Genomic DNA, 13,387 nt, shown 5'->3' on the forward strand with positions numbered 1-13,387 from the left:
ACTCACCACATGATGTCTTCGGTATGCCCAGTGTAGTGTCGTTGTGCTTCCTCTTCCCGGTCGTACAGAACAGCTACCGCTGCAACGTAATACAACAGCTCACCGGACGGCAGCACCCACAGATTTCGCTTCGAGTCGATACCACGATAACCATGCCTGCAATGAAAATCCGAAACCATCAGATAACTTCTTACAGAATAGATTTCCAGATATTGCACAGGTTAAAAACGCGCCAATAATTGCACACCTATATGGCGCGTTTTTAGCCTGTGCAATAATTGGCAATCTACCCACCAAAAATCAAAATGGACAATTCTTCACCGATAATTAAAAAACTTCTTCATTATAAAAGAAGTTTTTCGTCATTACAATTCGTGATATGTTCCATGAATAAATGAGATTACTCAATAAAAAAGGTTCAATGGTGAATGAATGAATTTTTTGACGCATAGTGGAAAATTGTATCAGTATATAATTTTGAAATACACCATATTACATAGAAGCATGACCCAAAAAAACACAAATTGTACCAATTACCATGTTCAAATTAGGTATGTTTATTTCCTCGTCCTTATTACGACGGTAAAAGCTTCAGTAAAATCAACCGTTCGATTTTAGAAACATGAAATTTTTTGACGTGTTACCAAAATTGAATGGTCACTGTAATTATTTTTTTAAGTAGTTTTCATATAAACCTACAGTGCCTTTAAAGTTTCTGTGCAAACTTTTATATTTATGGTATGCTTTTATTTAGTGGTACATTTTTACTTTGAATTATCATTGGAAAAAAATATTGTTTTTGCAAATGGTATTGTTTACGGAATAATTTTGTTTATGTATGGATCCTATTATTGCCAATTTTGATTCACTTCGGCAGTGAGGTTTTTTGAAAGCTACATAGCTCACATTTGGCCACAATATGCGTCCCACGGAAGTGCTTCTTATTGCAAAGTTTCAGATAATCCGGCCGAGAAAAACCCCCGATGCCAAAGTGAATCTTGGAAGTGTCCAAGTGGTTCTGCACCCTATTAATGGTAATGGTAAATAGCTACATTTATCATGAAGCAATTTTTGATTTTCTATGGAGATTTTTCAGTTTCTTATGGTCGCAAAAACCTTTCGCCTTTCCCATATCCCTCGATATATCCCTAGATACTTACACCCAGAACAGCGAGAGCTTCTTATCCGGCGGCGAGTTATCCACCGGTGGATGATGCAGCGGGGGGTAAAATGTGCGCCGCAGTCCCCGGATGGTGATGCGGGTGGGTTCCTCCTTCATGGCGTCCAGCAGTGGGTAATCTGACGATGCTCGCACCAGTTCGTTTTCCGGTGCGTACAAAACTCGGGGTCTGCTTTTGCTGCGTGCCCTCTGGCGTGCCGTTTTGGATAGGTCATCCGGCACGGAACCACCCAGCCGGGAACGGGAGCGTCGTGCCGGCGAGGGAGGAATCACACCCGGCCCAAGGGCACCGACCGGAAGCGAGGGAGTGTTGCTCAGGTAGAAGGTGTCCACCTCGGCGAATTCGTTGCGCAGTTGGGAGAAACTGCGCACCTCCTGGCCGCTGCTGGTATACATCTTTTTGGCGCCGATCATCTTCAGCACTTGGCCGAGGTCCTCCAGGACCTCCTCGAAGGGTTGCGACGTGCGGAGATTTAGCAGTACGCGGCACTGTGGATGAAAGGAGTGGAAGTTCAAAAGCTTGAGTTAGTACCGAATGCATTAAAATGCGCTTTTCCCAGCTGATGGCAATCGAATTGCACATATGCAACCCTACCCCCATATGCACTTTGAGCACAGCTGCGGCAGGTGAGCTACGAAACGGAATCGTGTGAACAGAACACCACCCCGTCCGTACTCCGTATAGAATTCATTCGCTGCAGAGCTGGAGTTTTATTTATTGTCTTGCTTCTTCCGCCGGGGGCTCGTAACTTTCCGACTTTCCGTATGGGGTGTGTTGCCTTGAGTTGACAGCCCAAGGTCGCACGTTCCCCCCAGACGAACTGGACCTGGTGGAAATGAAGTGAAAGCGATGCCACGTGGCGCAGTCAGCGTCAATTGGCGCCTCTCAGCCATGGCCATAAATCAATCACCCGGCTTTCAGAGCATTCCACAGTTGACAGTTGCCCAAAAGTTCTGCGGACAAGTTGTTGGTTAGATCGGAACCCTCCTTGTTGAGAAAGCGTGCAGCAGACCGCCCAAACCAATCGATATTCGGTATGGGTATTATGCCACCTCATGGCGAGCAATATACATACCAATCAAGTCCAAGCGGGGCGCATTCCATCCCCCCGCCTCCCCAAGCTTCAAAATCAGAAAGTTCCGAATGGAAGGAAGGTTCGCTCGGCTGTTTGAATAGCTAATAAGGAGACGCGTCGACATGTAAATTTCTTGATGAAATGCTTCCGGTCCTGCACATGACCACATTTTTCTTTGTTGTACCCGTCGCCATCACCGGTGGTGGTGGCCGGTGGGATTGCGAAAGGGTCGCGTGGATCGAATCACGCGGACACGCGAACGATTCGTGGACTTTAAAAGCGAAAAGCCAGTTTTCAGGTGATTGTTACGTGAAATAGCTTTATTGGTTTATTGATGGGAGCGTTCGTATAGAAATTTGTTTGAATATAGTATAAGTGATTCGCATCCTAACATTGAAGAAGCAATACCGTAATCCGGGGTAACATTGATCATTTTTTTTTAATTTTTCTTAAATATTTCATTTGAAAATACAAATGTCGTAAATTTTATATTTTTAAAATAAGTACTGCCACCCATAGCTCGTGACTATATACTGCATTTTGTTTTTTGAAAGATTTAAGCATGTTTAAAAAAATGTTTTAAGTGATTTTTTGATTCTACTGATATGGGGTAACATTGATCACCTATGTAAACAACGTTCGGTTATATTGAAAATATCGTTACTTAGTTAAATCATGGCCCCCGAAGCCGAATATGAAGGCAAAACGCGTACAAATCATTTACTTTTTGAGTTATTTTAAAATTAAAAACACTTCGAACCACGGAATACGCCTAAAGGTAGGCAATTTCCTAAGGGAATTCTATATTATTTACAGTAATTCGTTAATGTTGCCTAATTGAGCATACTTATGAAATTTTTGACAACGGAATCGTTTTTGGCGATGCCATTTTTAGTAAGAACCTCATTTTCCTTGCTCATATCGTTTGCAGAACTTATGTGAGACATGAATCTTCGGTAGTGTCATCCTTACCCATTGAAATCATTGTTTCAAAAAGTTGACAAATTTACGCAAAATGTAAACGCAATTTTCGCAAAAATCGTCACTTACATTAGCTTATGAAAATAAGAAATAGAAGCACCATTCGTGATTTGGAAATGTTCCATCAATAAATGATGATACGATCTTTTAACGAGATGAGTCATTCCGATCAATGTTACCCCGCTGATCAATGATACCCCGGATTACGGTACAAGATTTTCATAGTCGAACAATCACATTTCTTATAGGTGGCATCTAGGAATGACATAGGTACTATTTTTTCACTGATTATTATGCCCCTCCCCTCGTAACACATAGATCCAATTTCCGATATCCTTCCGGAAGACATGTAGCACTTTTTTGTCCCGTGAAATGCTGTTTTAATACACAGTAGGCTTTGCCCTATGGTAAACTGAGAAAAATCCCATTCAAAATAGCAAATTCGTACTTCATATATTCTTCCCAAGTAACAAATAAGGACGATAATGCGGCCTCACAGTGAGCTCTGCATAATTGAAGGAACCATAGGTAGCCATGAAAACCTACTTTTTTTATGGTTCTTTAATTTGATATCAAGATACGGAATATCAAGTAAGGGAGAGTTGACTTTATATGCACATATAGGATGATCATTTGCTGCCTGACAGCCATATATACTTACGCATATAATGTAGAAGAAATAGTGTGCCATTATAATGCAAAGCTATAGGGAGATCCGGAATGTGAATCAAGGAAGCGCCCAAGTGGTTCTGCACCCTAGGTAACCATGCATTTCTCTGCATCACTAATCTGCCGTGAATCGCAAGTCAGACCCATCTGTAAAAAGTAGGCATTGAGAAAATGGGCTGTGAAGTTTCCAAATTCGTTTTCCATACGAATATTCAAAAAATTCGAGACGATTAGCACCAATGTGCTGTAATAGAGGTGAGGAGATGCTTCTATGTAATACACAACTGTTGGAATGTATTAGGGTACCGATTATGTTTTCACGCAGCAACCCTTTGCATTTTGACTATGTGTGACGTCATACAGTTTGTTATCGAATGTTTCTTGAGCTCCGTTGCTAGCAACCCTTCCGTTACCAAGGTTGTTACGTGTTTTTGTTCAAACAAAAACATGAAAAAATGCAGCACGGAAAGATGGCACTTCAGGTACACGGAGAAAATGAAGAACTCAAATTTGGGTTCTTTCAACCCAACTCGGCACGTTTGTGCGTTACCCCAAATTTGAGTAAATAGCCTAGTACTCAAATTTGAGTAGATGCATTAAATTGTATCAGTGGGTAGTATTTACCTAACGCAACCTCGAGGGAAAAAAACTCAAAAATAGGTAGTTTTTTAATCAAAGCGAAATTTGAACAAATAGTCGAAAATAAGCACAATTTATATTTTAATAATACGTAAATACGAATCAACCATATATTGTTTTATTTAACGAAATTATTATAAAATTTCATTTTGTTCATTTTAATCACTTTGAAATCACATTTCAATCAATCTGCGTGTCGGTTCCTGCAATCGTTCTCCGGGAACGCAAACGAACGAACCGGATAAGCGGCAGCAACAACAGATGGAAGCAGTAACCAGCTTCTCGGTTCCGGAAATCATGCATGACGGGTGCAGGAACGGCGAACAGAAGTTGAAACGGGATGTTAGTAACCGGGAACAACCACTTCTTCACTCCGAGAATAGTTGGTCCAAGACAAATGAACTCCTGAAAAAGAAAGGAAAAATTTAGCATTATTACTTTTTTGGCACACCAAATTTTTCTGTGGATATTTACCTTTAGCAAAACCGGAATATTTGCTGACCAGATGCGGGAGCTCTTATAATACGATGCCAGGAACAGTATTTTAGCACTAATAATGTCTCTCAAACATAATTTCAATAATTTGAGGATTTTAATTTAACGAAAATTACGATGTTTGCACTAAGAAGTCTTACTATGACGGTGACTGTTTTGAAATGATCAGCGTTGACATTTCAAAATGGCTGGCGATTTTTTTCATCCAAAATTGAGTTTAAACTACTCAACGGCTAGTACGCAACTCAAATGCCACACGTTGAGTTATTTCTACTCAACTTTGCGTTTTTTAAGTGCTTGGCAAATCGCTTATTGTTTTGCATACATACTTGTGTGATTAATCAGTTGGGCTGCTATTTTGGAGCGATTTCAAACACGCTGAATATCTGCATATGCTTAAACAAAATATTTTTAATAAAGTACGTCAATTCAAATAAAACAAATGTACGGCGCAATAAATTAGACAAGTATTTTTTTACTCAAATTTGAGTTTGCGTTAATCAACTCAAAGTTTGGGTTAAATTTACCTATTTGGCAGAATGAAAATCACCCATTTCCTCAGTTCGACTGCCTTTACTTATTTTTGAGTATAAAAAAACTTATTTTTGAGTACTTTGTTTTCTCCGTGTAGTTTATTCTATTGAGTTCTAACTTTTGTTTTATTTTAGAACAAAATCTTGAAGAAATGAAAAGAGGCATGGAAAACAGGGACGTTATGGAACTGATAGAAGTGCTGAAATTATTCCACGTTTAACGAATACTTTGTGTGAGCTAACAAGTTCATGGGTGCAATGCTCAAAGTGTGGCTGAAAGTCTTTATAATTGCACGGTATACACAAGGCTATTCCCACGTGTAAACAACGAATTTCAATAAAAACACGTGTCGCCATTCCTATCGCCAAGCATGGGTCTAGAAGGATAGAAAAAGAGAGCAGGCTTTGCTTTCTCTTGCACTCGTTCGAGATTGCGATAGGAATGACGTCACTACCAAATCTAGAAAGTTTCGCGAATTAGGCGAAACTGACAAAATGTACACAATTTAAGAAACTATAGCGGTGAAATTGTAGCTTGATTGTCTATTCACTGCACTTGAACTTTTCCCCTTTCGATAATTTAACTATTCAAAAAACGCAAATTTGTAGAAGACGAAACTTCACCTCATGCAAAACCACACACTGTATTGATTACGCCTGTGTTTTTGTTTATCAAAGTGATGGACGCATCTGAAATCGAAATCAAAACACGGCGAGAGTAAACGGCGACACTGCAAGCAAAAAATAAACAAGGCGAACATGACGGGCTTAATTGAAACCAGAATGAAAACACGGCGCAAAAGTAATAGGCGACACTGAAAATAATATCGATTACAGGCTTATAACATTGGGCGATACTGGCATTCTTGAGTGCGTTTAAGGCGAAACCTTATAATATTTTTTATTACGAAATAGCTAGGAAAATTGAAGGAGATGTGTGTGGTATTGATGAGGATTTTGAAACTAGGTTTATGAAATGTGTATTAAAGTGAAAAGGTTAAAGTTGGAGTATATTTTCTCCAATTGGGATTAAAAATTGCACATGAAATTTTCATTGGTTATTTTCTCATTGTTCTTGATTTGTCAGATAAGCCCTTATCGCGAATCCCTCTCTAAAGTTATTTTTCTGAATATAATACCTTGTTTATTTTTATCGTGTATAATTGGAAGAGTTATGTAACTCGCAGATTTGTCAGAGGTTATGGGTTAACAGTGTTAGAATTTCCACCACCTGCCGCTAGAGTGTCACACGACGACAACATCAAGAGAGAACGACCCATGTTCTTTGCTTTTGACATTCTTTTGTATTTCCGTTTCCTTTTTTCATTCTCGTTCATTCACTCGACTCTTGTGCAAATCGAATCGCTACAAATAAAAACGTTCCGTTGTAAATCTCGTTTTATACCTGATTATTGTCCGATTTTGCCCAACAGGTCATGGGCCCCGTGACGCGAGTGCGCAAATAATGTGGATCGCGGACAGTGTGGTATGAAAAACGAATTAAAAGTCGGTTTCGCGGTGGAAAAAGTTTTCGGCGTGTGAACATTGCGTTTTTTCGCTTGCAGAGCAAAATGGCGGCGAACATGAGCTTGGGCGTAGAAAAATTGAACGATTTTAACTACGAGCTCTGGAAGTTCCGCATGGAGCTCTTGCTTATCAGAGAAGGAGTGAAAAATGTGATCGATGAGCAAATGCCGCAAGTTCCAACTGCTAGTTGGATACACAAGGACGGGAAGGCCCGTGCTTTGATTGGCCTATCAATCGACGATAGCCAAACGTGTCATGTCCTGCATGCCGCGTCGGCTCGCGAGATGTGGCTCTCGCTGAAAAATTATCATGCTCGGTCTTCACTAGCCACAAAAATACATGTTTTGCGGAAGCTTTTCCGAATGCATTTGCCGGACGACGGAAACATGGCGGATCACCTGTCGCAAATCACGCAGCTGGCAAACAGGTTGTCGAACATGGGGGATCCGTTGAAGGACTACTGGCTAGTTGCTATCATCCTGTCAAGCCTGAACGAATCCTACGATGGCCTCATCACGGCTTTGGAAAGTCGGCCGGAGGCTGACTTGCAGCTGGAATTCGTGAAGGGGAAATTACTCGATGAGTGGAGGAAGCGGCTTGAAAAATCCGGTGAAAGTGCTGGTGTTGGAAGTGAAAAAGCACTGAAGACGGAAGTGAGTGTGAAGAAAAATGAAAAGAAGAAGAAGGAAAAAGTGTGCCACTATTGTGGCAAAGAAGGCCACTTTCGAAGGGAGGGCAGAAAGCTAGAGTATGACCGGAAGAATAAAGAAAAAGGCAGTGTGAGCAATCAGAAGGCAAATATTGTTGTTGAAGAAGACGAAGCGGATGAAGTGTGTCTGGCCACGGGGAAACTCGGTGGCGAATCTGGTGATGTGGTATGGTGTCTTGATTCAGGCGCCACATCGCATATGACCAGCGATGCAACGCTGCTGGAAAACGTCATCAAAGTGAATACGACTGTTGGCCTGGCTGATGGTAACAAGATCGCTGCAGTGGGTGTTGGCTCTAGCAGATTCCGTTCGTTGGGTGGAAATGGTAAGGATGTGCCTGTGTCAGTCAAGCAGGTCTACCATGTACCGGCGTTGACTGGAAACCTACTATCGGTAAGTAAACTAACCGATTAGGGTTGTTCCGTGTCGTTTACCAAGACGGGCTGTGACATCCAGAAAGATGGCAAGATTCTGCTTCGTGCTGAAAGGTGTGGCAATTTGTATCGCTTGAAGTCGTCAGTCCAGAAAGCATTTTCGGCGACTGTGGGCCATAAACAGGATTGTATCCATGTATGGCATCGTCGCCTCGGTCATCGAGATGTACAAGCGATTGAGAAGATCGTCCGTGATGACTTGGGAACCGGGCTGAAATTAGAAAAGTGCACTGTGAAATCCGAATGTGGGGTGTGCTGCGAAAGCAAAATGGCCCGTGCGCCGTTTCCCAAGAAGTCTGCGTCTATTTCGAGTGCGGTTGGTGATCTGGTCCATACCGACTTATGTGGACCTTTGGAAGTGGCAACGCCTCGTGGAAACCGCTACCTGATGACGATGGTGGATGATTACAGCCGGTATTGTGTCATTTACTTGTTGATGAACAAATCGGAGGCCGCTGAGAAAATCGTTGAGTACTCGAGGATGCTGCAGAATTAGTTCGGCCGGCTGCCGAAGGTTATCCGTTCGGATGGAGGAGGAGAATACTCCAGTGCTCCATTGAGGAAATTTCTGGCTGATAACGGAATCTTATTGGAATAAACGGCACCATATAGCCCCCAACAAAACGGCACAGCGGAACGAAAGAATCGCACTTTGCAGGAAATGATGCGGTGTCTTTTGTCGGAGGCCGGTTTGGCAAAACAATATTGGGGAGAAGCTGTGACAACTGCCAACTTGCTTTTGAATATACTGCCGACTACTGCGATTGACGTTACACCGTACGAACGATGGTGGGGAAAGAAACCAAACTACTCCTTTCTACGTGTGTTTGGAACCGAAGCGTATGTTCACGTACCGGATGTGAAAAGGCGTAAGCTGGATCCCAAAGCGACGAAAATGGTGTTTGTGGGATATGCGGAAGGGCGTAAGGCTTACCGTTTCCTTGACCTTACGACAAATCGCATTACTGTGAGTAGGGATGCTAAATTCCTTGAGCAGTCTGGAGTTCGTGAGGATGTCGAAGCGAGTACGAGTGGAGTTACGACCACGAGAGCAAGCCATCTGCTGCAGCTGCCAGTGTATGAAGACGAAGATGCTGAAGAGGAAGTACGGATGGAAGAAGCCGAAGAAGAATCGGATGACAGCAATGCTTCCCAGGATTCAGGAGAAGGTGATCGTCGTGTTGTTGAGTTGGAACAGATTGGAACACTTCGTCGTTCGTCGCGTATCAACAAAGGCGTTCCTCCACGACGGCTGCTGGAAGAGATATTTAGTGCTCAGACCGAATCCGAGGAAGAACCACAGAGCTTGCAGGAAGCCTTATCTGGACCCGACGAGGCTGAATGGCGCGCTGCCATGAAGGAGGAGATTGAATCCCACAACAGGAATGGCACATGGGAATTGACTGAACTGCCAGCAGGCCGTAAAGCGGTAGGTTGTCGATGGATTTATAAAATCAAGCGTGGCGCCTCGAATGAGATTGTCAAACATAAAGCGCGTTTAGTAGCTCAGGGGTATACTCAAAGGTACGGGGAAGATTTTGAGGAAACCTTTGCCCCTGTTATCAAACAGACAACGCTTCGCACATTACTAGCTGTGGCGTCTCAACGCAATCTTACTTTGCGCCACTTAGATGTGAAGACTGCTTACCTTTATGGTAAACTGAACGAGGAGCTGTTCATGAAACAGCCGCCCGGTTTCATCGTGAAGGGTAAAGAACGACTCGTCTGCAGACTGCGCCGTAGTATTTATGGTCTTAAACAATCGGCCAGATGCTGGAACCAGCGTCTGCACACCGTGTTGCAGCAACTGGGCTTCAAGCAAAGCGAGACAGATCAATGCCTCTATTCCAAGGTCGTCGATGGATCGCCAATCTATTTGTTGATTTATGTTGACGACATCCTCGTTGCATGCCGGAGTGCATCTGAAATCGACAAGGTGACCAGAGCACTGAAGAAAGAGTTCGACATCACAGACTTGGGAGAGCCGAGCTACTTTTTGGGACTGGAAATCCAACGACATGATGGGAAGTACAGTGTTTGTTTGGAGGGCTACATTGACAAAATCGCTAGAAGGTACGGACTACAAGCTGCCAAGGCCGCTAAGAGCCCCATGGATACTGGATTTGTTTCTACGGTTGATAACAGTGCTCCATTTTGCAACAATTCAGCGTATCGGAGTCTCGTGGGTGCCTTATTATACGTAGCAGTGTGTGCTCGACCGGACGTTGCCGTGAGCGCTTCTATCCTCGGTCGAAAAGTCTGTGCACCTACGGAAAATGATTGGAACGCTGCCAAAAGGGTTCTTCGCTATTTGATCTCAACCAAAGGCGCTCGTTTAGAGTACAACAGCGATGCAGGCTTAATCGGGTTCTCGGACGCCGACTGGGCGGGCGACGTCATGACTCGTCGATCGACTACCGGGTTCGCCTTTCTATACGCTGGAGGAGCAATTTCTTGGGGTAGCAGGCTTCAACATTGTGTTACCCTCAGTTCAATGGAATCTGAATACGTGGCTCTCGGAGAAGCCACCCAAGAAGCGGTATGGTTGAGAAGATTGCTTAAGGATATGGGTGAAACTGTCGTTGGGCCAACATGCATCAAAGAGGATAATCAGGGATGCATACAGTTTGTGCAGTCGGACCGAGTCAATCGCAGGTCAAAACATATAGAGACGAAGGAAAGATACGTTCGTGAGCAGTGTGACCAGAAACTAATCAGGCTTGAGTACTGCTCCACCGAAACAATGGCGGCAAACCTACTGACGAAGCCACTAGGAACGACGAAGGTAAAGCAGCTATCCCGATTGCTTGGATTATCTACAGGGAAGGTAGTGGCACTTGGTGAGGAGGAGTGTTAGAATTTCCACCACCTGCCGCTAGAGTGTCACACGACGACAACATCAAGAGAGAACGACCCATGTACTTTGCCCTTGACATTCTTTTGTATTTCCGTTTCCTTTTTTCATTCTCGTTCATTCACTCGACTCTTGTGCAAATCGAATCGCTACAAATAAAAACGTTCCGTTGTAAATCTCGTTTTATACCTGATTATTGTCCGATTTTGCCCAACAAACAGGTCTTGAATAAAGTAATAGAACTTCTACGTCAAGGTATTTACTGCAGATTTTTTTCAGTTCTAAATTTGCATAGTTCCACAATATGAAGCGTTTCGTACCGGCTCACGGCATGGTGAAACTGTATGACGTCACTCCCCTTTTACTTAATGTTTGTTTTGATTTTACACTACACTAACACAAGTGCACATCGACTATCTCCTTACCTTTTCTATATCACATTGGATTAGAACATGTTCAAATCTTAATGAAACTTTTAGAGTTTGCTTTTCACTACGATATCCTTCCGAGAAAAATATAAAGATGAGCAAAATACGGTTCATTTTTGTGTGGCACGGTGCGGAAATCTGTAGTGGGACTGATTTGCGGTTACTTTTCATTATGGGACAATTTGACTTGCTGTTTTTTCCTATTTTTTCCGAACAAATCATATTATCTCATTAGTGCAGCTGAAAGAACATTGGAAGATATGTTGAAAACCAACCTTAACTTAACCAACCTTGCCCCAAAAGTGGGGCATGTGAAAAGTTTACCGTTTTGAACAATAAATTCAAAAACAAACAGTTATATTCACGATTGCTTTTAGCTTTAACATTTGTTAAGGCTTCCCAATGAACAAAACATAACTAACATGTAAACAAAGAAAATGTTAATCTTTTCACTTGAATTTTCTTCTGTTCAGATATGTTAGTTGGAATGATTCAATAACATTATAACTGCAACATTTCCAATGTAAGTTCTTACATTATAGGACAGCAATTGCATTTCTGCTCTGTAGAATTTCCACCGCTCGTTATTTGTTTTTGAGAAAGTCGGATATGACGTCGGATAACTCTTCGGGAGAAATCAAAGGGAATCCTTCAATAACGTATTTAGAATCTTTTTTATTTAGATAGACTTATACCCCATTTTTATGTTTTGAACTAGCTTTACATAGACATTCCACGAGATTTCCGTGTGTTCTCTAATATTGCAACTTTTCAGTCAAAGTCTTCCTTTTAATTGGCTGCCCGAAGTAGACATATTAATATTGTAATGTTTGGCAACATATTTTAGAGAAGTTTCATGATTTCTAATAGCTTTTAACGCTTGAGTATAGTGTTTCTTGAATTATTAGCACGTTATGTTTTTCTATAATAATTGCGCACCATGTTTACTTATGGTTACTTAAAGAAAAAACACAAATTCAATCTCTAATGATAAACTTTTCACTTGCCCCACCTGATAAGAAAATTGACGGTGTTTAAATTTAGTTATTTTTAGGTCTACGTCGAATTAATTCTAAAACTTTTTTTATTGCAGTGTGAAACTGTCACAGAGGACAACTAAGAAGTGGTACAGAAAATTATTTTCCGCAACTTTTTTCCACTGAAAATATTAAAATAAGATTGTACGCCGCCAACTTGTTACGGAGTAACAGTTGACAGGTTAACAATTTTTCGCTCTATTATGCAATAATGGCTGAAAAATCTCAGAAATCTCTTACCTATCGTAATGTTCTCAATTGCCTCGAAGGTTTACGCATGAGTTTAAAACGTTAATTCACATATTCAGTAAAATATATCAATTGTTTTCACTTACCCCATTTACCCACTTGCCCCGCGGTACCTTATCTAGGTGTTCTGTGTTAGGAAACACTATCATCCAAATTTGGCAAAATTATTAACATTTTGTTAATTACCTACATATTACATTTCATTTGCCGTAGCCCGTCAGAATGTTTACAGGTGAGTTGATTTCACCTGCTTATAATCGTCCGATTTGTTTGTGCTCTTTTATACATATCCCAGCAGCTGGTACACGAGGTAAATGAATGAATGAATGTAAATACCTAGATATCTCAAATAACAAGCATAAATGAAATCAAACGATTCAGATAATTTGTTTGTATTATGTTCATTACTTTTAACGTTTTTTGTGTTCATTTTGATTCATTTCTTATTTCCAGGTAGATCTTCATGCCATTGGCATAAATTAACACTTTGAGTTTTTTGAAAATTAAGGAAATGTCGTTTATTGCCACGATTAATGCGTTATATATTTAGGTTAAGTTACTTACTTACTTATTTG

At 41.5% G+C, this 13,387-nt stretch overlaps 1 protein-coding gene across 2 annotated transcripts in view; it reads right to left on the bottom strand.

The window, feature by feature from the left end:
• The window catches only part of LOC5576694 (echinoderm microtubule-associated protein-like CG42247), a 198,551-nt gene that overhangs the window by 59,571 nt on the left and 125,593 nt on the right, over positions 1-13,387 (bottom strand). For both annotated transcript variants that reach the window (XM_021839057.1, XM_021839058.1), the window contains exons 3-4: positions 1,161-1,669; positions 7-156 (exon numbers count right to left, since the gene is read on the bottom strand). In XM_021839057.1, coding sequence (XP_021694749.1) covers positions 7-156; positions 1,161-1,669 — 659 coding nt within the window. The remainder of the gene's footprint in view (positions 1-6; positions 157-1,160; positions 1,670-13,387) is intronic.

The sequence above is a fragment of the Aedes aegypti genome, chromosome 1 (assembly GCF_002204515.2).
Source record: "Aedes aegypti strain LVP_AGWG chromosome 1, AaegL5.0 Primary Assembly, whole genome shotgun sequence".
In the NCBI taxonomy this organism is placed as follows: domain Eukaryota; kingdom Metazoa; phylum Arthropoda; class Insecta; order Diptera; family Culicidae; genus Aedes; species Aedes aegypti.